Source organism: Manacus candei, unplaced genomic scaffold, assembly GCF_025592945.1.
Source record: "Manacus candei isolate 608988 ecotype Guabito, Panama unplaced genomic scaffold, ASM2559294v1 h1tg000046l, whole genome shotgun sequence".
Lineage (NCBI taxonomy): Eukaryota > Metazoa > Chordata > Aves > Passeriformes > Pipridae > Manacus > Manacus candei.
In genome coordinates this window covers 718,092-740,771 of record NW_026138094.1, presented here as the reverse complement: position 1 = coordinate 740,771, position 22,680 = coordinate 718,092, and the positions used below count along the sequence as shown (strand labels likewise).

General features: G+C 46.4%; 1 protein-coding gene across 5 annotated transcripts in view; it reads left to right on the top strand.

The window, feature by feature from the left end:
* ARIH1 (ariadne RBR E3 ubiquitin protein ligase 1) overlaps positions 1-22,680 on the top strand; it is a 51,810-nt gene that overhangs the window by 25,423 nt on the left and 3,707 nt on the right. The window contains exons 3-14 of one of the 5 annotated variants that reach the window (XM_051796441.1): positions 2,529-2,673; positions 6,700-6,792; positions 7,155-7,210; positions 10,807-10,873; positions 11,546-11,652; positions 12,161-12,203; positions 13,702-13,773; positions 15,585-15,713; positions 20,318-20,448; positions 20,547-20,604; positions 21,374-21,634; positions 22,075-22,187. In XM_051796441.1, the coding sequence (XP_051652401.1) occupies positions 2,529-2,673; positions 6,700-6,792; positions 7,155-7,210; positions 10,807-10,873; positions 11,546-11,652; positions 12,161-12,203; positions 13,702-13,773; positions 15,585-15,713; positions 20,318-20,448; positions 20,547-20,604; positions 21,374-21,634; positions 22,075-22,187 (1,275 nt within the window). Of the gene's footprint in view, positions 1-2,528; positions 2,674-6,699; positions 6,793-7,154; positions 7,211-10,806; positions 10,874-11,545; positions 11,653-12,160; positions 12,204-13,701; positions 13,774-15,581; positions 15,714-20,317; positions 20,449-20,546; positions 20,605-21,373; positions 21,635-22,074; positions 22,188-22,680 lie in introns of all 5 variants that reach the window. The other 4 variants (XM_051796440.1, XM_051796442.1, XM_051796444.1 and 1 more) reach the window with 4 other exon arrangements.

Sequence of the window (22,680 nt, the reverse complement as noted above, 5' to 3'; positions counted from 1 at the left end):
TACTCAGTATCTGCATTGTGAAGGGAGAGCAGGGCAGAGGATTTAAAAGGCTGTTAAAGGTGCTGTGCTTCTCCCTAGGATGAAAATAAGGATGGAGGTACAAAGAACCAACCCTTTAACAGAGGGAACTTGAGGAAAAATCAAAATCCTTGGAGATCCTAGATGGAACCTGTTAGTAAATCCCTTATCAGTTAATTTTGGGATGAATGTTGGCGTTAATTAATTTGCTTGGCACAAATCTGTTCGGAGGCATTTGGTTCAGAGGAGGATCCAGGGAAAAATCCAGACAGCTGGGAGGATCCCAGGAATGGGAGTGGTACAAAGTGTCATGGTAGGTCCCATCAACACAGAGATGGAAAAGAATCTGAGGTTTCCAGTGGAGATTAAAATGGAGCTGCTGACACGGAGGAGCTCTGGAGAAAGGTAGACATGGTTTGGGGTGCACTGGGTGAGATCTGCAGGAGAAAGACAGGTGAAATTGTAGGAATTGTGGTCAGATCTCGACTGGGATTGCATTAGTTTTGGCTCCTTGGGCTCAAGGAGGTTGAATGGAAATGGAAGGTTGTGGTTGAGAAGGTTTACTGGGCCAGGGAAGGGGAGGAATGTCAGTGAGGAGCTCATCTGCTGTGGCAGGGAAGGGTTAGAGCTGCTGCCTGGGAATCCTTGGAGCAAAGAGCACGGGAGGGGCAAAGGGAGATCTGCCTACACGGATGGTCTGTGTGATCCTGGAGCAAGTGGGAAAAAGGGATGGTGATTGGAATCAGGATTTGTTCCTAACCACTGAAGGAACTGGCACAGTCTTTCCACCGAGCCCTTGGTGTGTTTGCATAAGGAGTGGTGGAGCAGCTGGAGAGCTTTGTTCCAGAGTATCCATTGGAGTTGTGTGTTTTCAGGGAGATCCAGGTTTTCTTCTGCCTTTCCTAGGGTTGTTGTGGCCCAGTGACAGCACGATTTTGAGTCTGCGACACCACGTGCAAATAGTTGTGGAAATTACTTGCTCAGGAAGAGAATGCATGAAAAGAAAACAGGATGGGGAAGGAGGAATACTTTCCATAGTTATTCAGAAGGTGTGAGTAATTCCAGATGAAAAAAGTCAAGTTCCTGACATGGATATTCATCCTTAAAGACCAGCCCTCCATTACAAATACCTCTGGTATTTCCATAAGCATTTAGCTGGCCGTGAGTACCAGGATTCAAGGTGCATCATTTGTCTTCAAAACATTTCCTTGCAAACCTTGCAAAGCCCCCAGCTGTGTCTGCTCTCCCCAAATGGAGCATGTCCTGCACTGGTCCTGCTGCCTGGAAGAGCAGTTGGAAGTTGAAGCAGTCGGAAACCTTTTGTGGAGTTAATATTTATCCACGACTCTTAATAAACAAATACGGCCTGTCATGGGACTGCACTGAATTTACATGCTAAAATTTTCTAAATATACAGTTTTATATATCTATATTTAAATATAATATATAGATTTCTGAGTGTAATCCTCAAGGCAAACACAATAACTTGGTTGAGTTAAATCCCTTGAGCTAACGCTGAAGAACAGCGGCAAAGCCTCGTGGATGCTGCGATGCCAGAACTCACCACTTCCTCCCAAATTCAGTGTCCTGGAATTTAAGATCTAAAATATGTGACCTGCATCGAGAAACATATGAAACAGCAGGAAAATTATTATCTTTTAATTGTAAGTCAGGTCTTGTTGGTGGGTAGTGCTGTGAGGGAGCTGGGGAATGACTGACTGGGTTTGACTGGGGGATGTGTGTGCAGGTGATGGAGCTGGTTCATTGTCTGATTTAATGAGTTCTTTGCAGCTGCTGCAGCTGGAGAAAGATGTGAAAGATCCAGGGAAGAGGCTGAGCTGCCTAACAACAATTCTTTCCAATCTGGTCCTCCTCCCCAGGTTGAGGAGCTTTTTATAAGCCTTTAAAGCAAACCAGTATCTTTTCCCTTAAGGGAATAGGAAGTAGAAAGAAAGTGGTCTTTTCTCTCCCCCCCAACCAATTTTGCATCCTCTTTTCCACAAGGTACCTAATCTTTGGAAGCATTGTAAACCTGAAATTGTATTTTTTAGGAGGTTGTTAAAATACCTCAGGTTGACTGGAGACAAAAGATACTCAAATGGCTGATGATTAGAATATTAGGAAAAATGGAAGGCTTGAACTGGAAAGAGAATTGAAGCTGGGGCCCTCAAACCTGTGCTTTAGGATGGACTACAAAGTAGGATGTTCTTGCTCTAGTTTTCCTGTCCTGGAGTCATAATGCAAAGCAATCACTGGGGGAGAATCATGAATTACTTGAAATGCAGCTGAAGAATTGAAGGTACTTGAATTTCAGGACTGTGCAATTCAAGTGAGATGGAGGTGATGGAGTTGTCCAATACCCACCTCTGTGGTGTGTTAATGAAGAGTTTGTTAAAAGTAGCGGGTGTGCAAGGTTGGAAATACTAAAAGCAACATTTAACTCCCAAATAGAATGGAAAAATGACTTACAGAGAAGGGAGTGAAATTTTATTCTCTCTTGTGTCGTGCAGGTACTTTGATGGCAACTTGGAGAAGCTCTTTGCAGAGTGTCATGTAATTAATCCAAGTAAAAAATCTCGGACACGCCAGATGAACACGAGGTCATCAGCCCAGGATATGTCCTGTCAGATCTGCTATCTGAACTACCCAAACTCGGTGAGTACCTGGCCAACAACTCCCCAAATTTCCCATCTGAAACGTAACTTTATTCTGCAGAAAGCCTGTGAAGGTGCTGGGGCCTGGGCAGCCGTGTAGGAAAGCTCAGGAAAAAAGCAAGCAGGTGATTTTTGGCAAGTTCAGGTACCAGCTGAGATGTGCAAATAAATGGTACATGAAAGAAAAAATATGTGGAAAGCATGATGGGCAAAGGGATTTACTTTAATAGAGTGACAGGGCAGAAAAGAGCTTTAAAAAGTGGTAAATAATGATATAAAATAGTCAGACTGGAAAGTCTGGAGTAAAACTGAGCAGAAGTAAAATGTGGCTGTCTGGATCTTGTGTTTGTACAACACCCTCTCAGTGGGAGGAGATGAGGGTGGCAGTGCCTGCTGGGGCTCTGGGTCAGCCTCCTGCTTTGTGTTAGGTGGGTGATGGTGGGGCTTCTTTTTGTGGCTGTTGACAAAATGGAAGCATTCCCATACTTTAGTAACACATCCAGGCTCTGCTGTGATTTCCCAGGGGCAGAACATACTGGTGGGAGATCCCAGGAGAAAAGGAGATGAGTGGAAGGGCTCAAATGGGAGAGTTCATCTTTGGCTTTACCAAAAGGCAGGATGATACAGTGAGGAATTGTTCCTTGGTTGGAACCTGCCATTGCTGGGGGAGCTGTCCTGCCCCTCCAAAACACCCTAAAGCACGTGCCTGACCTTTCCAGACAAAAGGCTTCACTCTGCTCTGGGTGGGATGGGAACCACAATGAGTTTGGGGCTCATGAGCAGCCTGGGGTGAAGCCCCCTGGTTGTTCTGGATCAGGCAGAGCTGAGCAAAGCCCAATTTCAGGCCTCACGGTCTCAGCCTTAAAGGTCACTGTTGGTCTTGAGTCAGGAACCACAAGGCTTCATGTGTCTCCTCTTAAGCCTTGTGTGCCATGACCTGCCTTTTGGAGAGTAGTTGGAAAGGTGAGTTTTTGCTTGCCTTGTATAAAAAGATGCTTTGAAAACAAAGACAAGCTTGAGAAATTTGTTTGTCCCTCTACCTTATGCTAAAATCCTGCTTAAACACTGCAGGCTTTCCATGTTAAGTAATAAGGAAATAAATGTGATTTTAGGCTATGCAACATTTTAAATGAAAATTGGTGGAGGACTGAGGGAGAAAAATGGGAGGAGACATCAAATGGGCCTTGTGGAAACTTCAAATTTAGATGTCATGTTCTTAATATATTATTCTCCCCTTTTAAATGTAGTTGCTGTGCTGGCTGGAGGTACAACTCACAGCTGACAGGCCTTTCCTCTTGCTGGGGGTACATGTACTGCCTGGGAAGCAGCCCTCTGGCTCCTGACAGCAACTACACAAAGCACACTAATACTTTTGAGCTTGTAGCTCAAATAAAATGTTAAAAATAGTAGTGGCCCAGTTGTCAGAAGAGCAGATTTTTAGCTGGACCAGTGAGAAGTGGCAGGTGAGCAGGGTTGTCTCTGATGTTGGTGTTAAGACACATCAGAGGGGAACCTCTGTTTCTTTGCCACACATAAAAGTTGGAGCCTGTAGGAAAAGGCTGTAGTGTCTGTGTCTAAAAGGTGACTGAAATCTGTTTTGAAGCTGTTTTAGTTGATGTGAATTATGAATTCTAGGATTATGTTTATGTTCAGTGCCTAACCTAAAATCTCGACTTTGAAAATCCTCTTGCAATGCTAATTTTTTTTTCCACATAAAATCTGTAATTTTTTTTTCCCGAGTTCCCCTTTCAGCCTATGGAAAGCTGAGAGTTTGGAGCTGTTAAGAAGTTTTGCAGTGTACAGTCATTGCAGGAAAGTCAGAGTCTTGAATATTCCCCCTCTCGTGGGGTCACTGCAGGTGGTATTTGTCTACAGGGTGTCTGTAGCTCCAGTCATCTCCAAAGAACTGTGGGCTGAGGTTTTGGGAAGCAAAACGAGGCATTGGATGCTCTCACCCTGCAAGTTTGAAAACTTCAGGGAGATATTTTACCCACTCTGTGTCCCCAACAAGCAGTGCTGAGTCCCAGCAGTTGTTTTGGGTGAAACCCTTACTGGTCAGACAGGAATGAGAGGGTCATGGCTTTGCCTCTCTCCTCTCTTGCATCCCATCCTCAGGTTCCTTGGAGGGCCAGGCTGCAGGGTGGGGATGTTTTTGGGAACACCCTGCTGTTGTCCAGCCTGTGGGTGATGAGCACACATGGGGTGACACCAGGGCTGCCTCAGGAGCCACTGCTCCCCTTGCACTCGGGGTTTTCTGTCACCCCTTTTGCTTGGCTCCCTTGACATCTGCTGTCAGCTGAGCCAAAAATAATTGGGAACTCCCTCAAAGTAAAGAAAAGAGATACTCTGAATTCCTTGCAGCCTGGGAGGAAGTGTGGTGGCTGCCTTTCTGTGGGCATTTAGCAAACCTTTTCCCTGCCTGAAGTAATCAGAACAAGCCTTAAATGAAGATGTTTTGTGTTCTGTGGTGGTTCCTCGTGTGTGCCTGCTGCAGGAGTGCTGGGTTCATTAAGGGGTGATCCCCTTGTCTGTGCTTGCTTCTCATCACATGTGGAGAAGCCTCAATTCTGGGAAAAGTCAGTGCTGTCTTTGGGGTGGTTGCATGCTGTGGCATCCCAAAAGTTACAGCTGTTGGTACTTGTCAGTGATAATCCTGCAGCTCCAGGGGATGTCACTTGGGCACAGCAGCATCTGTGGAGCATCAGATCCCTCGTTAGCTGGCTCAGGGAAGGTTCAGGAATTGGAAGGTCTCTTTTTTCAGCCTGGTGTACCTGGCACCACGCAGGTGTTGGCCTCCTCTCTGATTTTTTTTGTTGGTTTTGTTGTAGTTTGTCTGTGTTTCAGGTGCTCAGCTCACTTCAGTGGCTGCTCAGGTCAGACTGATCTGTGTTGCTGCTCACAGGTTCCAGCCTGTGCTGGTGGCAGGAGCCAGACCAGTGTGAATCACAGCCTGGGAGCCCGTGGGAAGGAGGTGCTGACAGGCACCTTCCCTCAGCAAAACCCAGCTGATACACCCGTGTGGGAGGGACAAAATAAATCTGTGATGGTCAAGGAGGCGGGTTGGGAAGAATATTTTCTTAAAATGGACTCCCCTTTCCTCAGTTACCACCATCCTGCTGCTGTTTTGGGCTGTTCTGCAGAGGATTCCGGGTCCTTCCCTCTGTGGAGTTTCATGCAGGTTGATGGTATCTCAGGGTGGAGTTCTGGTTTTATCTCACTGGCTGAGAAGATGATGGTTTGAAAAGCTAAGCCAGCAAATATTATCTTATAGTGGTACAAGTGAAGTGTTTTAAATACAGTTTTCCTTGCCCCTGGCTCTGGGTATAAAATAACTTCAAGCTGACCAAAGTACCTTAATTCCAGTGTTTCCTCAGCAGTGTTTGCTTCTCCACCCCTTGTGTAACCACTCAGTCCCAGATGGAATCTTGATACACACTGTGCAGATGATGCAGACAAGGATGGAGTTGTCCTTGTTGCTGTCTGTGACAGCTGATCATTACTGAATTTTATTTAGCAGTTTACACCTGCCAATTAGGATCTGTAGTGTCTTCATCTGATGAGCATCTGGATTTCAGGGGGAAGTTTCCTAAGGAGGTCTGGGATTTTGGGCAGCACCCACATGTGTAAAGTGGAAAAAAAATGAGGAATGAAGACTGTATAATAATCCTATCACTGTGACCTGTTTAGTGTTGCATTTATTTGACTGATTTCCAGAGTCAAACAGGAGAGAGCTCTGTGTACACTCCTAAAAAACAAGGATAAATTGAAATAGGCAAGCAGGATGGAAACATGGGCCACACCTTTCCTTACTGCTGGGGTTGGGGATTAGAGCCTGGCTTTGGAAGCATGACTAAAGCTGCCTGGGCAATGTTCTGTAGTGGTGATGATGCAAAATAAATAGTGTCTCAAGTTTGGTGTGGGGGTGAGAGATGTGATGGGTGAACTGCACAGTACTAAGGAGATTGAAATTATGGAGTGAATCCATGTGATAAAATGATCCAATGCCTGGTGTTCTCTGTCATTGCAGTACTTTACTGGCCTAGAGTGTGGACACAAGTTCTGTATGCAGTGCTGGAGTGAATATTTAACTACCAAAATAATGGAGGAAGGCATGGGACAGGTAAAATGTCAACTTACCTCGTGGTTTATTTCTGGAAATTCTGGGTGTTGGGGAGGAGGAGGAAAGAAAAGGGAGAGTCTTCCCTAGTAAAGTTTAAAAAATCCAGAAGAGCAACCCAGAGAAAACCCAGCCCCCAAAGGTTTGGGGGCCGTAGCCTCTGCCACAGGTGGATCTGGAGGGAACTCCATGGGGTTGGTGCAGGGGGGGGAGGAATCTTGCACAGGGCCACACCTGGGATGTGCTGGGAGAGCTAAAGCACTCTGATTGCTATGGATTGTGGTGAAGTCTGTTGCCTTGGAATTCTCTATGAAGCAAAAATAGGATAAACACTGTTCCTCCCATGCCCTTTTTGTGTTTTTCAGACCATTTCATGCCCTGCCCATGGCTGTGATATCTTAGTGGATGACAATACAGTTATGTGAGTACGCTCAGTTCCTACCTCTTGGCTTTCCTCTCTTTGCATTTTGTTACTCATGTGCTGTTAAGATGTATTCAAATGCTAGTAACAGATTGCACCCAGGCTTTCAGACAGCAGAGAGGTCTGTCTTGGATGGTCTGTTTTGATATTGGGATGTCTCTTGACTTTCTGTGTGGCTCTGAAAAACCCATGTGGCAGCACTGGGAGAGGAAAGACTCCCTGACCAGTTTGGTCATGAGAGCAGAATTTCCAAACCCAGTTTAACTGCTTTGTGCATTTTGTTTCCTTTGATTCATGTAGGAATTTGGGCCTTCCTTCCCAGGCCAACCCACTGATTCCCCAAGTCCTGTAGGTGATGGGTGAGTCAGAGGACACGAGTTGTACAGGCAGGTGTAGGGTGTGTTTTATGCCCCTGATAGGAAGCAAGGTACCCTCAAACACCAGATTTGGTTAAGCTGGTGTGTGAGCCTGTGTCACTGGAGTTATTAAGTTATCCAGCTGTAGGATGACTGCTCACATGTGGTGGAGCAGTGAATTCCATGAGCTTCCTTCTCTTTTATATTGGAGGAGGTTATTGGATGAGTAATATCCTTCGTAATTCTGAACCTTCATTAAGTTCATTTTAATTCTTCTTGCTAAAAAACATCTCAATGGGGGTTATTCTGTTAACTTATTCTTTCCTTCCTGAAGCCTGACTCACTCATTGATATTAATTTGCTGGGGTTTATTATCAGTTGCTTTCAGAGTAGTGATTTTTCCCAATCCCTCTGCAGTAGTGGCTCTCAGTTAGTCATGGAGTGTAGGCTGGATGGAAGTGGAAGGAGCTGAAGTGCTTTCCTGCCCTGTTGAGGGGCTGGTTTGTAGAGTTCAGTGTGTGGAAACTGAGCTGAAGTTGGCATATCTTGAGTAACTCGACTGAGATTTTTGTTTACCAGAGTTTGAACTTCAACTTGAGGTGTTGAACACTCTCAGCAGGAAGCTTTTTGAGTATTTTCTTGATTGCAACAGTTGGAATGAGCTGTTCAAATAGTGCATATGAAGCAGAGTGGCTGAAATCACTGGAGGCCGTGGTGGCAGGAGCAAGGAAAGGATGGGAAAAGAGGAGAGCAGTGCCATGGGATTGCCCCTTGCCTGGAGGTGGCAGAGACAGGAGGCCTGGGACAGGGAAATGGCTCTGGGTGCTGAAGCAACCAAAGTCTCTTTGTCTAAGTAACACTATAAACATTTTCTAGAGGTAACAATCCACCTTTCCCTGATCTTACCTGGATTTCAGGGGGAGGAAGGTGTGTTTTTTTGCTGAAGTCTCATGCTTCCTTTAAAAACCAAGGTGGACAACTGGCAGTCTTAGGAAATAGCATGAATAAAAATGTCAGGAATCCCAATTGGAATCAGCATCCATTTCTGTGTCCTTAGTTATTCTTTTTAGGTTTTTTCCTTCTTACAAAGTCTCCAGCTTTCCAAGCTACAGAAACCTAGGTTAACATGCCATGTGTAGGGACATCAGTCTTCATCCATCAGTTGTTCCTTTGCTCCCTTCTCGGGACTTGCCCTCACCTCCAAGTTGGATTATCTCCATATGAGTCCAAACTTGGCAATTCAGGTGACTTTCCTGGATTTGTGAGTATTTGGCCAGCTCAGAATCCTCTGTCCTTGTTGAACTAGAGTGGGAAGGTTGAAGGGAGGGTCTCTTCCAGGACCTCCAGCCTGGCTGGGGGTGATCCGTGGCTATCCCTCACTCACCTTTGCTCGTGCCACTAGGAATTGCTTTCACCCCCTTGCCAAGTTGTTAACTGCATTAATGAGCAAGGTAGGCTGCCCTCATTTCTGCCCTGGTTGACTCTGCAATCAGCCCACTCAGTGGGAATGGATGGATTTTGGGTTCCTGTTTGGAGGTCATAGGGAGTTCTGCCTCACTTCTAATTTATGGTCTGATAAAGGATTGTTCCCATCTTTGGATGAGGTTTTGAGTTTGTGTAGTTCCAAACTAAGCTCAAAGTTAAAGGCTGCTTTTTCAAGAGTCTGTTGTTCCCACCTGGCTTTTTTGGTGAAGTTGCTTCTTTTTGAGCTTTGCTCACAGAGGAATGTACCCCAAAATATGATTTCTGGGCACTGGGCAGGGATTTCATCTTTTAATTTGTCTAGTTTCCTTTATGATTTGGCAAAAGACAGTCATATTCCAAGCAAAGTTCTTGAAAGTCTTGACCTGAGTGGTGCTGTAGGACCTGGAGCAGGTGAGGTTGTTGACGTGGGGCAGTCAAAGCATTTTGATAAGCAAAAAACCAATGGATTGTGTGCTCCTTGTGCTCTGCTTAGTCATGGCAGGGCTATTCATTTAAATTCCAGTTCCTGATATATTCTGATAACATAATAAATTTTTGAAGCGACATTTACTATGTCTACAAGCCCAAGTATGGGGTAAAAAAGTGAAATTTATGATTTGTATGAAATTAAAATGTGGGTTTTTCTATTTTTCACTAAGTTGAACTCCAGAATTGCAGGCTTGCCATGGACACAGGGCTGAAGAGATGCTTTGTCAGCTGATTTGTTTTATTTTAGCCCTGGGAACTGAGCTGCCACGTGCTGTGTTTTATGTAATAACCAGCGTGTGGTTTGGTGAGGAGCTCCCCAGGCTGCCCAGGGCTGGGATTTATGCAACACTGGCAGGATAACATGCAGGAGTACCCTTGGGTTGGGCTGCACCTGGAATGGATAACCCAGTAATTCCAATGTTTATGGCCTGTAGAAGGCTTGTGTTCCACAGGAGGATTTAAACCAGAAACACCACAAAGGGCGTGTTAGTCCTGCTTTGTATTCAGATATGGGGGAAGACACTTCAGTTGTATCTAAAAGACATTTATAAAGGTGCTCAGCTATCCATAATTAAAGTATTTGGGATGTATTTAGACTGGGCAGTCTGCAAATGCCACCTGGGTTGGTGTGCCCAGAAGACAAGTGGTCTTAAAGGGTTCCCATCAACCTGCTTTTCCTCTCCCCTTCCAATTGGGAATTAAAGTCCATGTCTGGACTTACAGTCCACATTGTGTATACCCTCAGTGGTGTCGAATTCAAATCAACTTTGTTTTTATGGTAAATAGATTAAAACACCAATAAATTTTTCACCTGAAGCCGTGGCATTCCAGTGAGACCCAGATAACTTGAGGTTTCCCAAAGTTATGAACCACACAGCGGTTGTTCCGGAGCTGTTTAAAGGGATTTACCACAAAATGTGCATGTTTTATGTAAATGAACTGTTTACATGATTTGCTTTGTTTCTTGGGCTCTTCAGGAAAGTATTTTAAAATAAAAATCCTCACAGCAAGTGGTTCAGTTCTTTTGAAATGCATGAGCTTTCTGTTTTTGAAGCTTATATATATATATATATATATATATATATATATATATATATATTAAATACAGTGCGTGTAGTTTTCATAATAATAAGTGATCTAACAAGTGAGTAGAGATCAGTAAGTACAAAAGGTAACTGCAAATGTAGGAGGATGAATCAAACCCATTTCTCTGTCTTAACTTATTGGATATGTATGGAAAAAAAGAGTTTTCTACTACAATTTTTCTGTTTTTTTCTGTTCCCACAGGCGTCTGATCACAGATTCCAAGGTTAAATTAAAGTACCAGCATCTAATAACCAATAGTTTTGTAGAGGTGAGTTTTTATTTGAAATTTTTAATGATTTCTAGGGTGGTTCTGTCTTGCATATGTACCAAACCAGAGACTTGAGGCTATTTTATAACGGCAGAGCAGGTTTTTTTTGCATAATCTCTAATCAAGTGTGACTACAGAGATTGTTTTGTAGCCCTTTGGGTTACAGGGATAGTTGTAGGAAAAGATTAAAAAACCTTTGTGACAAAAGACCTAGAGATGAAGAGAATGCAAGAGCTGTTGTTTAATATACAGGTTCTGAGGAGCACTTAATATTTACAGTTCTTCAGTGTTCCCTGAGATACTTGAGGCTGAAAACCAGGAAACATGGCCCTGAAAGAGAACACACCTTAAACATTTGCCATTAGAAGTAAAGCTGCAAAACTGTTTTTGGCAGAAGCAAAAATAAAACTTGGAGAAAGCAAAACAAACGTGGAGAAAGGTGCTTTGGAAGGCTTTTCATTATCCCAGCTGTGTGTGTTCAGATTCACTGTTGGGCGCAGGACAGGAAGTTACTGGGCTCAAGTTTGAAGCCCTTTGTTTGAAGTGATGTTTGTGGTGGGTTTGGGTTTCATCTTTTCAAATGGTTGAAGCCATGGCAAAGGGGTGGAGGGCAGGAGGTGTCCTTGTGCACGTCCCTGTGCCATCCTGTGGGTTCTGTGCTCTGTTCTGCAGTGTAATCGACTGTTAAAGTGGTGTCCTGCCCCCGACTGCCACCACGTCGTCAAAGTCCAATATCCTGACGCCAAACCCGTGCGCTGCAAATGTGGGCGTCAGTTCTGGTAAGAACAGCCAGGAAAAGACCTTGGTGCTGCTCTTTACTTACTGCCTTGAAAGTGTGATGGTGTGTATTCATGGAATGCCAGACTGGTTTGGGTTGGAAAGGGACCTGAAAGGTGATCCAATCCCACCCTGTGCCCTGAGCAGGGACACCTTCCACTAGACCAGATTGCTCCAAGCCCTGTCCAACCTGACCTTGGACACTTGCAGGGATGGGGCAGCCACAGCTTCTCTGGGCAGCCTGTGCCAGGGCCTCACCACCCTCACAGGGAAGGATTTCTCCTCAATATCCCATCTAACCCTACTTTCTGTCAGTTTGAAGCTATTCCCCCCCCTTGTCCTATGCTGTTTTGAGGGATTTAATGCTGGAGGGCAGTGTAGGCTTAGATGTTTCCTTAGGACTGGCTCTGGTCTCTCATTAGAACAACTCAGAAGAAAACTTCCCCTGTTTAATTAAAAGTACAATTATCTGCCCTGTTTGCTTACTTTCCCCCTTTCTTTCCCTCACAGCTTTAACTGCGGTGAAAACTGGCATGATCCTGTTAAATGCAAGGTGAGCACATCCAAGTTCTTTTCTAAATGTATGACTTGGAAGTTTAAAGTCTGTTTGTGTGCAGGACTTAGAAATGAAGCCCAAGCTTGGCCTATCATAGAATATCCTGAGTTGGAAGGGACCCACAAGGATCCTTGAGTCCAACTCTTGTTCCCATCAGGAAGCAGAGTAGTCAGCTGTTAGGACCACAGGGGGCAAAGAACCAGTTAAATCATACTGGGGGCCTTTCCTGCCATGCTGGGAGCCTCAAAGTTGAACCTTGTGAAGGAAAGGTGCCTCAGCCAGGTGGGAAGTGTGTGGAGGAGGAGGAGGCTGTTCCACCTGTGACCCTCTGCAGAGGGAGGAATATGCTTTTTGGACAAGGAGCATTCCTGTACGAGGTGTTTCTGTCGGTGTTTGCTGCTTTGTCAGGCGTGTGATCTGTTGTACCGAAGGAATTAGTTTGGTCCTGGACCTGCTGCAGTGCCCTGAGCTGTAGAACTGTTTGTGGAGCTGTCAGAAACTGTAACCAAGCCTGGGATGCTGTGGCCTGTGCAGAGCTCAGGGACAGACATGTTCCATGCCTTGGGGACAGAGCACTTTGCCTTCCTAGGGACACAAAACCTGCCCTGGGAGAGGGGAGGGGAACCCCAGCAAAGGTTCAACAGGATTTAGTTGGTCTTTCCAGGCTGGATGTGGTCAGGTTGTTATCTAGCAGATGCAAGCAGTGTTTTGCTTTTGTGACTTTGATAAAGCCATGTTCTCACTAAGGTTTAAAAAAGAAATGAGCATGAGGCGAGCATTGCAAGCCTGAGATAAAACCTGGCTGATGTGAAGCTCGGCATCACAGAGGGTCTGACAGCAGTTTTGGCACATCACTGCTAAGAGACTGGTTTGGCTTGGAAAGGACCTGAAAGGTGATCCAATCCCACTCCTCTGCCATAGGCAGGGACAGCTTCCACTGGGTATTCCAAGCCCCATCCAACCTGGCTTTGGATGCTTCCAGGGATGGGGCAGCCACAGCTTCTCTGGGCAACCTGTGTCAGGGCCTTACCACCCTCACAGGGAAGAATTCCTTCCCAATATCCCATCTAACCCTGCCCTCTGTCACTTTGAATCCATTCCCCCTTGTCCTGTCACTCCAGGCCCTTCAGAATAGTCTCTCTCCATCTTTCTTGTCACCTCCCTTCAGGTTCTGGAAGGTCAAAATTAGGTCACCTCGGAACCCAAATGTCCTTACTATTTCAGAGTCCACCATGAAGTTTGTGTTGATTCAACTGGAGAACAGAAATGAGTTTGCAGAAGTGTTTGTGAGGGTGCTCGTGCTTGCTGGATCAGGACGGTGCTGCAGGAACTGTCTGCACCTAAATTAGCTGCTGTTTGCACAGTTTCCCAGCACTTACCCCCCCTATTCCCATGTGGTTGTGTGTACCTTTCCTTAATGCAAGCAGGTGCCTTGGGAACATTTCCAGTTCCTCTATTTAGACTTAACTCTGTTCTTTCACCATTTTTCTGACAGTGGTTAAAGAAATGGATTAAGAAGTGCGATGATGACAGTGAAACTTCTAATTGGATTGCAGCCAACACAAAGGTGAGGGGGTTTCTCATGTTTTATATATAGATTTTTATATAGATATATCAAGCAAATTCCTCTGCACTAGGATTTTTTTTTCTCTTCCATGCTAAGAGCAAGCCTTAAAATGTACAGTACACTGAAGTGCTCTTGTTTGAAGAGCAAACAGGTGAGTTCCTTCAGGTTCAGTGGCGTTTGCTCTCGGAAGAAAGAGTTAATTGGAGAGCCAAAGCTTGAGATTTAGGTGTTTGGGCTCCTGTCTGGCACCAGTGGCTTCCCTAAGCAAGCCTGTGCCTTGCTCCATGTGTGCAACATGTTCCCACCACCCGTGCTGGGTTTGCTGGGATCACTTATATCTGCCTCTGAATCCCAGGGGTTGGCCTGGAGTGGTTCATTTCCTCTGGGCAGCATTCCAGGTCTGGACTGGCAGAACAGCTGGTTGAGATTTTATTATGTAAATGTCTTCATCCTAGTTAGCCCAACTTTTGCCTGAAACTTCAGGGTTTGATAATTTTGGGATGAATAAAAGCCAGGGTTGGTGTGGTGGCAAGGAAACAAAAGCAGCAGATGCCCTGGGGGGTGAGGATCAAGCCCGGGGCTCCTGGCTGGAGCCTGAGGGTGGAGGAAGGTGGGGAGGGAGTGAGGAAATGGCTGCTTTGTTTTCTTAGCTCTGTTGTGTAACTGGTTAATGGCATTGTTTGCAGCAGCCTTGCTGCTTTCTGGGGCTGCCTGCCTGGTTTTCATTGAACTGGAATGTTGCATTATGGTGAAAGAGAAACACCCATCCTGCAGTTAGAATCAGGCTGGAATTGGGCAGTGTCCCGTGGGCTGAGGGCTGTGTGTCCCTGCTTGGAGCCTGCACATTGACAACAAAGGGGATTTGCCTTTGTTTGAGTGTGTCCTATCATGGCTCGAGAACTGAACTAGATTTGATCAGAGTTTGTTGGTCTTCAGGTCCTGTTCCTATTAAACCTGAGGAAGAGCAGCCAATAGCTTGGAAGAGGCTGAGTGTAAGCACTGCTAGCCTTGGGTATCAAATATTTGGGACACTGGTACAGTCACAGCCATATTTTGCCTGTCAAAGCCCTCAGGATCTGTTGCTGCCCCTCAGGGGGAGGATCTTGGGGTTTCCCATCCTGTACCTGACCCTGCCTTGGGAATAATAAGATTTTTTGGGAGGGCAACACCCATCAGGAGGGTGGCATCTGGCACCAGCCCAGCTTCTCCTTTAGTTCCTGGAGTCTGGTGTGAGCAGCAGAGCTGTTGTCCTTGAACAGCACTGTCCAAGCTACTTCCTCTAATATCTTCCAAGACACTCCTATGTGGAAATACTTTGGAGTGCAGGCTGCAACAGGGAGGAAAAGCCAACTGTCCTGGAGTCTTGTGGTATCCATATCCATTGAATTAGCTGAAGGACAATGTGACAGTTCTTCTCTCTGAACTGACGCTGGATTTGGTTGAGGGGAAAGTTGGCAGGGAGAGTAACCCACCCCTCGTGCTGATCTCTGCCTTCTGTGGGCAGCAGGGTGGGGAAGGTGGGAATCTCACCCTCTGGCTGCTGGGACATGTGCCATGGGGGCTTCAGAGCCCCTGGAGAACTGGATGGGCCCAGAGTCCCCCAGCCAGCACCTCCTCCCGCCGCAGTTCCTGCCGGGCCTTGGCCAGAGCAACGGAGAAACCCAAGGGCGTGTCTGAGAGGAGCACAGTTCCTCCTGGAACCAAGGAAAAGCCTGTCCTGCTGTAGCATGAGTGATAGGCTGGGATGGGAATTGCACAGTCGGAGCACGCATCCATCCGTCCTTTCTCTCTCTCTGTACTTTTCCTAGCAGGAAAACAGGGCAGTCATGCTCGTCGAGGCAGGTCTTGTGCCTGCAGAGCTGTTGGCTTCAGGGACTGAGAGTCAGAGCCCAAAGTCTGCGTTGAATTTCTTCATTTTGAAGAACGTAGAAAGGAATCAGGTACCATCAGATGCAAAAAATCCCCATTTTCAGTGGGAAAAACTCTCCAAGCGTTTCAGTTGTGACTACGGGCTCCATTGCTGTTTCTTGCTTTTGGAAAGGGCTTTCTGGAGCCATCCAGGCATGAGGCTGAGCTGCAGCCCTGTCCCATGTGGGCTCCAGTCAGGAAAGGACACTTCCTGTTGTACCAAGATGAAGGTGTAAGAGACAAATACCAATCCTCTGGAATGTGGGCTTGAAATCTGGCTAATCCTCTGCAACCGGAGCATGTGAGATACATTTGTTCCGTCTTGTCCTGGGGGACAGAATGGGAAAGGAAAATTAGGCAATTGTTGTGTTAGAGAATAGAAAAGTGAAACCCAGCTGAATTGGGTTCTGTTCCCAAACTGGAATGATGTGATGCATTTTTGGATGAATTATGTAGAATGGTCTGAATGAAAAACGAGGAGATTTGAGTAGCGAGTTCTGTGGTTTCCGATATAATTTTTTTATCCTTTTGCATTCATTTACTTGCACTTAGGAGACCTAAATTCCTTCTACTTCTACAAAAGATACAGTCCTTGAAGCAGTGTGCTGGAGTAGATGGCTTTTTTCTTAAACTAAGCTACTTTCACATGAGTTCAGCTTAACTAAATTAATTTAAAGTTGAGATAAGGCAATACAAGTTCTTTATCAAGCCTGTAGTTCTCAGTCTTCTTGAAGAACAGGGTTGAATAATCCAAGGATTTGCACATTTCTTTCTTTTCCAGTTTGTTGGACAAAGTTGGTTCTTCAGGAGTTCCTTTCTTGAGTTAAACTGGCAGGTTTCAGATATTTGGGAATAAAGAAACCACAGAGATCCATTACTTCTGTTAAGTGGACATTCAGAGGAGTGCAAACTATAGAAAACTTGGATTTGTGCATTTCTTTTGGGCTCTGAAGGTGTATCAAGACTGGCTGAAAGTAGCCTAAAAGGAGGAGGGGAAACTGGTTTTAAACCCAACTGTCAGCGATGTTAATCTCCTGAAGGAAGAAGATCAAAGACTAACGGTGCAGATCTTCACCCAAGGCACTGGGTTTTATTGTTCAAGTTAAATTGGTGTTAATGAAAGTTGTTCATCTGATACTAAAAATGCCCCAACCTTGCTGCTCCTGGCTCCTGGCACATCCCATCGTCACCTTCCGGGCTAGACAGGGCTTGAATGGCTGATGTACAAACCAGGCACATTTTCTTCCTCCAGAGAAACCATTGGCCCTTTTCTCCTCTGAGCGAGATAAAATGGCACAAACCCAGTTCTCTCCCTTTTCAGGTCACTTTTTAATGTCTGAACACACGCTCCCTCTGTATTTTCTGGAAATCCTACACTTGTTCTGAGGCGTGGAAGCTCTGGCAGCACTCACAATCCTCCCCAACACTGAACTGTGCTCCTTCGTTTCTCACCGTGCCGGGGTGTGAACAGCATCTTTCCAAAGGTGTCCAAGTGCCATCTTTTCCTCTCGGATGAGCTGGTGTTTCAAATATGTTTAAAAAAGCTTGGCTCTGTGACTCTAGGTGTTGTCAGGGTGTACTACTTTGTGCTAACCTTAATTAAGTTCAGCATTTTTGGGTTTTGTTGAAAAGCATTAAGAAATCCTGTGGTGTTAGAGAATTCTTTCTCTTCAGGACGGGTTAGAGGTGATGGTGTTGCTGTGAACGTGGCTGGGAGGCTGATGGCCATCAGTGGGAGTTCTGGAGAGGACTAATCTCTTTCACCTGCCCTGAAATAAGAAATGTATTTCTGTTTAGCCTCCTGTTTATAAAACAGCAGCTGAGGTTTACGGTGTTTTTTTTAGGACAGAATCGGGATTGTTCTCCTTTGCCAGGTTTGCCCAGACTTTTGTTTCCAAGCACAGCATGAAATTGTTTGGGTGGAACAATGTAAATGAGGTCACTTCTGTGTCCTGGTATGACTGATAATGTGCAGAATACTCTGCAGGTTTAGTAACTTGATTTGCTGGCTGTTATGTTGTTGTGTAGCCGTAATTCTCAAGAAGATCTTCCTTCTCTATCCTCCTTAATCTATAAATCTCTCCCACTTGTTGTGAACTGGTGTTGAGCATTTCTTTAGTATGTGCATTTCATGGCTTTAATTTTTAATCATGTTCAACTTCTACACTTTTACACAGCTTTGTGGGTCTGTACTGTGTCACCTCTCTTGCTTGTGCTTTGCTTGACAGGAGCTTGGAAAGGATGGCATTCCCTGTGAGAAAAGGGCTATAATTAGATCACAGAATCATGGAGTGGTTTGGGTTGGAAGGGAACTTGAAGCCCATCTTGTTCCACCCCCTGCCATGGGCAGGGACACCTTCCACTAGCCCAGCTTGCTCCAAGCCCTGTCCAACCTGGCCCTCAACACTTCCAGGGATGGGGCAGCCACAGCTTCTCTGGGCAACCTGTGCCAGGGCCTCTCCACCCTCACAGGGAAGAATTCCTTCCCAGTATCCCATCTAACCCTGCCCTGTGTCAGTGGGAAGCCATTCCCCCTTGATCTGTCCCTCCAGGCCCTTGTCCCAAGTCCCTCTCCAGCTCTTGGAGCTCCTTTAGGCACTGGAAGGGTCTTTTTGTCCTAGTTTGCATCCCAGAGCTTGAAGCCCTGAGCACTAAGGACACCCTGGAAAGCTTGGTCCCACCTCAAAGCCAGGGGGCAGAACTTCTGTGCTCCTGATTGAGCCTCGCTGGGAGCGAGGTGGCCCCACACCCTGGTGGTGTGGCTGTGCCCCATGGCACCTCTCTAGCTTGGCAGGTCATCTGGGAACCGTTCCTGTGTTCCAGCTGTGGGATTTTGCTGAGCAGGAGGGATCACAGCAGCTGTTTGGATGAGCCATGTCTCCCACCGCGGACGTCGGCACCTCGTCAGATGGGATGTGCCTGGAAGAGCTGCACAGCTCTGCGACCACCGTCTGCTCTGAAAACCACCCCTGGCTCTGTGTCCTGGGGCCATCGTGGTGTGACGAGGGCAGAGCCACTGTCTGTACCTGTTAGCCACAGGCACCTTGGCTGAGCAGCATATGGAGCAGGGATCCTCTCAGCCGGGAAGGATATTGGTGGGATAAACCTGAATCTGAGTCTTGACTTGTTGGTGCAGGATTGGTAGAGGGAAGAAGGCTGCCTGCAAAAGGAAAATAGGTGCTGCACTGGGTGCTCTGATCAAAGGAGATGGTATTTTGACTGTGAAGTTCACAGAATACCAGTGACTAATTGGGAAAAAGCTTCCCTGGCTGAGTATCCATCCTGTGGAGGGTCCTAGGGGACAGCTCGGTGTTGTGCCCCCAAGAGGGCCAGCACAGGAGCTACTGTGCTTCACTTAGTTTGTAGTACAGTTACTCTGTAGGACAAACACAGATGACCAGGAGGAGGCAGGCCTGGAAAAAAACCCTTTATGTGCTTGGTTGCTGCTTGAACCCTTTGGTTCGGTGTGTAAATTCTCCTGTCCCAGACAATACGAACAGGCAAACTCTATGGAAAAGCACTAATAGTTGGGACACTCAGAGTGGGTGAACAGGAACCTCCTGGATTGTGTCCTGTGTAAAAATAGCAGTTCTTGAGTGATTGTGTGAGTTGGTTTCTCCCTTTACTGAGAGTTTCTCTGAACACCAGCATAGGAACTGGTTGCTCTGATCAGCAAAGATGTGCTCCAAGCTGGGGAGGGGGTTTTACAAGCTTCTGACCCAAAAGCTGCAGCTGAATTTACAGGTGTGTGTATTATCTGTTTGGATATATTTGTTACTGCCTTGTAGTTCAAAACTGGCTTCTGCAAAAACTCCATGAAGGCTGGTGTGGTTGTGGGATGAGTTGATCTGGCCTAAATTGGTTTTATTGTTGGTGTTTTTTCCTCTGCATTTGCTGCTTTCTTGATTTGTTGATTTCTGAGCTCATCGAGACTGTGATATTGGTGTTATAAAAAATCCCAAACTATTCCCCAGATATTTCCCAGTGCACTGCTGCTCTTTGAGATCCTCACATTTGTCAAAGGCCTCTCACCCGAAAGGGAAACCCCGTGTGAGCTTTTGTGGAAAAGTCTTCAGTGAGGTGTCACATGAAGGGGAAAAAAGGGACCTGATGGGAAACGCGGAAAACACCTCAGGAGGAGAAGTGTCTTTTTAGCTGACAGCAGGTTCTTTGAAGCACACTAGATTCTTGCTGCATGTTTTCAGATCCTTTCTGGATGGCATTTTACAGCTGCAGGTGTCTCGGATCGGTAACAGCGTGATACCAGCTCAGTCTGAGCGTGGCGTGGACCAGACACTCGGTGGTGAGGAAAGCCAGACGCTTCCCTGGGCTGTTCCAGACCACTGCTGCTGCTGGGATTTTTGGGGAAGGTCATGAAGTGACCCAGCCAGTGTACCACTGTGAGAGCAGCAAAGATAAAATGTGTTATTCCTTATTTTTGCTATCTAGCTGCTCCAGTTTTGGAAGTATTTTAAGGCCTGACTCGGAAGAGGATCTTGATGTTCAAAGGGAAGAATTAAATCATGTATTTCACTTGATGTGCTCTCTCTTGCTACCATGGAAACCCTTCCAAGTTGCCAGGCTGTTGTGGGTCCCGTGCTTGCCCTGCTAATGGTGCTCTCTGTCCTGTGGACAGGAATGCCCGAAATGCCACGTCACCATCGAGAAGGACGGGGGCTGCAACCACATGGTCTGTCGGAACCAGAACTGCAAGGCGGAGTTCTGCTGGGTGTGTCTGGGCCCCTGGGAGCCCCACGGATCTGCCTGGTGAGTTCGGGAGCGTGCCTTGCTGGAGGGCGAGGAGGTCGTGGTGCCACCGGCATGGATTTGGACTGAAATCTGTGGAATCGGTGTCCCCGTTACAGGTACAACTGTAATCGCTACAATGAGGATGATGCAAAGGCAGCAAGGGATGCACAGGAGGTGAGTCCATAACCTTTGGTGATGAGGGAGATCACCAGCCCTGTGGTTGTGCTTTCTGTAAACCTACACAGCTGCTCTGGAGAAATTCGTGGATTTGGGCACAAAATCTAAGGGACAGTTAAGTCTTTCAGTGTTAAGATAGGGATGGCTTTGCTGGTTTGTGCTACCTCTGTACATCCACAACACACAAGTTGAACCATGCCCGTGGTGTTATTTTTTTACAGCTGGTCTGTCAGTGTGAAGAAAATAAGATTGATGAGAGTGTATTGAGTCATCTTGGTTCTCTTGCACTGTTTAGCACACGGTGTCTTTCCCTGCTCTATAATCAACCTAAGGTTGCCCTCTTAACATGAGCACAGTAATTGTTTAATTAGAATTCTTCATTAGCAAAAAAAAAAAAAGAAAAAAAGATAAAATCATCTTCTCACTGTTTGTCATGACTCTGGAAGCATCTGAGTGGCTGAAACACAAACGTGATCAGGCTTTAGCAGTGTGACTGTAATTACTTCCGAGGTTAGGAGTGAGGATGTCAGAGCTGTGCTAGGAAGTCCCCTGTGCCAGCGAGACAGGGGCTGGGCTGTCACCTCCAGTGTCGGGGTCAGCGGGGCCGCACGAATTCGTCTGGTCAACGTGAGAGGAAAGGAAACTCCTTGGGAAAGGAAGGCCAGTGTGCGGGTCAGGAAGAGCCTGGTGAAGGGTTTACTTCTCTTGCAGCCATTACTTTGTTTTAACTATTTGTTTTCTTTCTCCCTAATGGGAATTAACACAGCGATCCCGAGCAGCCCTGCAGAGGTACCTGTTCTACTGCAACCGCTACATGAACCACATGCAGAGCCTGCGCTTCGAGCACAAGCTCTACGCTCAGGTGAAGCAGAAGATGGAGGAGATGCAGCAGCACAACATGTCGTGGATCGAGGTGCAGTTCCTGAAGAAAGCAGTCGACGTCCTCTGCCAGTGTCGTGCCACACTCATGTACACTTACGTCTTTGCCTTCTACCTCAAAAAGAATAATCAGTCCATTATCTTTGAGGTAGGAGAAAACGTGGTGGTCAGGGATTCAGATTGCAAAGCTAAGGAAGTAGAGATTTAATGCTTGGAGACCTCTTGGCCCCACTTTTACCAATTTGAGTCTGTGTTAATATTCTCTGGAATAGAATATTGTGTAGGGCTGTCTGATGGAGGAATCACAGAACCACAAAGCTGTGGCTGCCCCATCCCTGGAAGTGTCCAAGGCCAGGTTGGACAGAGCTTGGAGCAGCCTGGTCTAATGGAGTTGTCCTTGCCCATGAGTGAAATGAGATGAGCTTTAAGCTCCCTTCCAACACACATAACTCTGTGATTTGTGATATCTAATCCCACTTTTTATTTTGGTACTGTTCAGTTGTGCTGAAGAAAAAATATATATTTTATATATAAATATATATATATATTTAGCCCACCCTAAATACTGTTTTTCTTTTGTCTTTGCAGAATAACCAAGCAGACTTAGAGAATGCTACAGAGGTGCTTTCTGGGTACCTGGAGCGAGATATATCCCAAGATTCGCTGCAAGACATAAAGCAGAAAGTACAGGATAAGTACAGGTTTGTGTTGGGATACTCCTCTCTCTCAAAGTTGCCTGAGTATTGCCATCCCCTGTGACAGGCAGTGGCCTGAGCACTTGCCAAGATACAGTTTTCTCCAGAGCCACATCCCTGGGAAGCTGTTTGCTGTTGGCCTTGTGCCATCCTGTTGGGATCAGTAACCAGTCCCTGGGCATCTGGGAGCAGCAGCAGCAGCAGCAGCAGGAGCCTGCCCAGCCCCTGGATCCTCATGGAGAAGCCTCACACACAGGCTGGCAGTGTGTTTTTGTGCCCCTGCTGGGACCAGCTCCCGGGGGAGGTGACAGCCTGGGGAGAGGCTCCCAGCTCTGCCTTCCATCTGCTCCACAGAGGAGCTGGAAGATCAACCCCAGAATGGAAAGAATCCTGTGACCAGAAGCAATGGCTGTTCGTGCTCCTGCTGTTCCTGCACAGAAGGAGCATGTGGGAATGGCCAGGACCAGGGTGGGATTGCACAGCGAGGGCCAAAGAACAA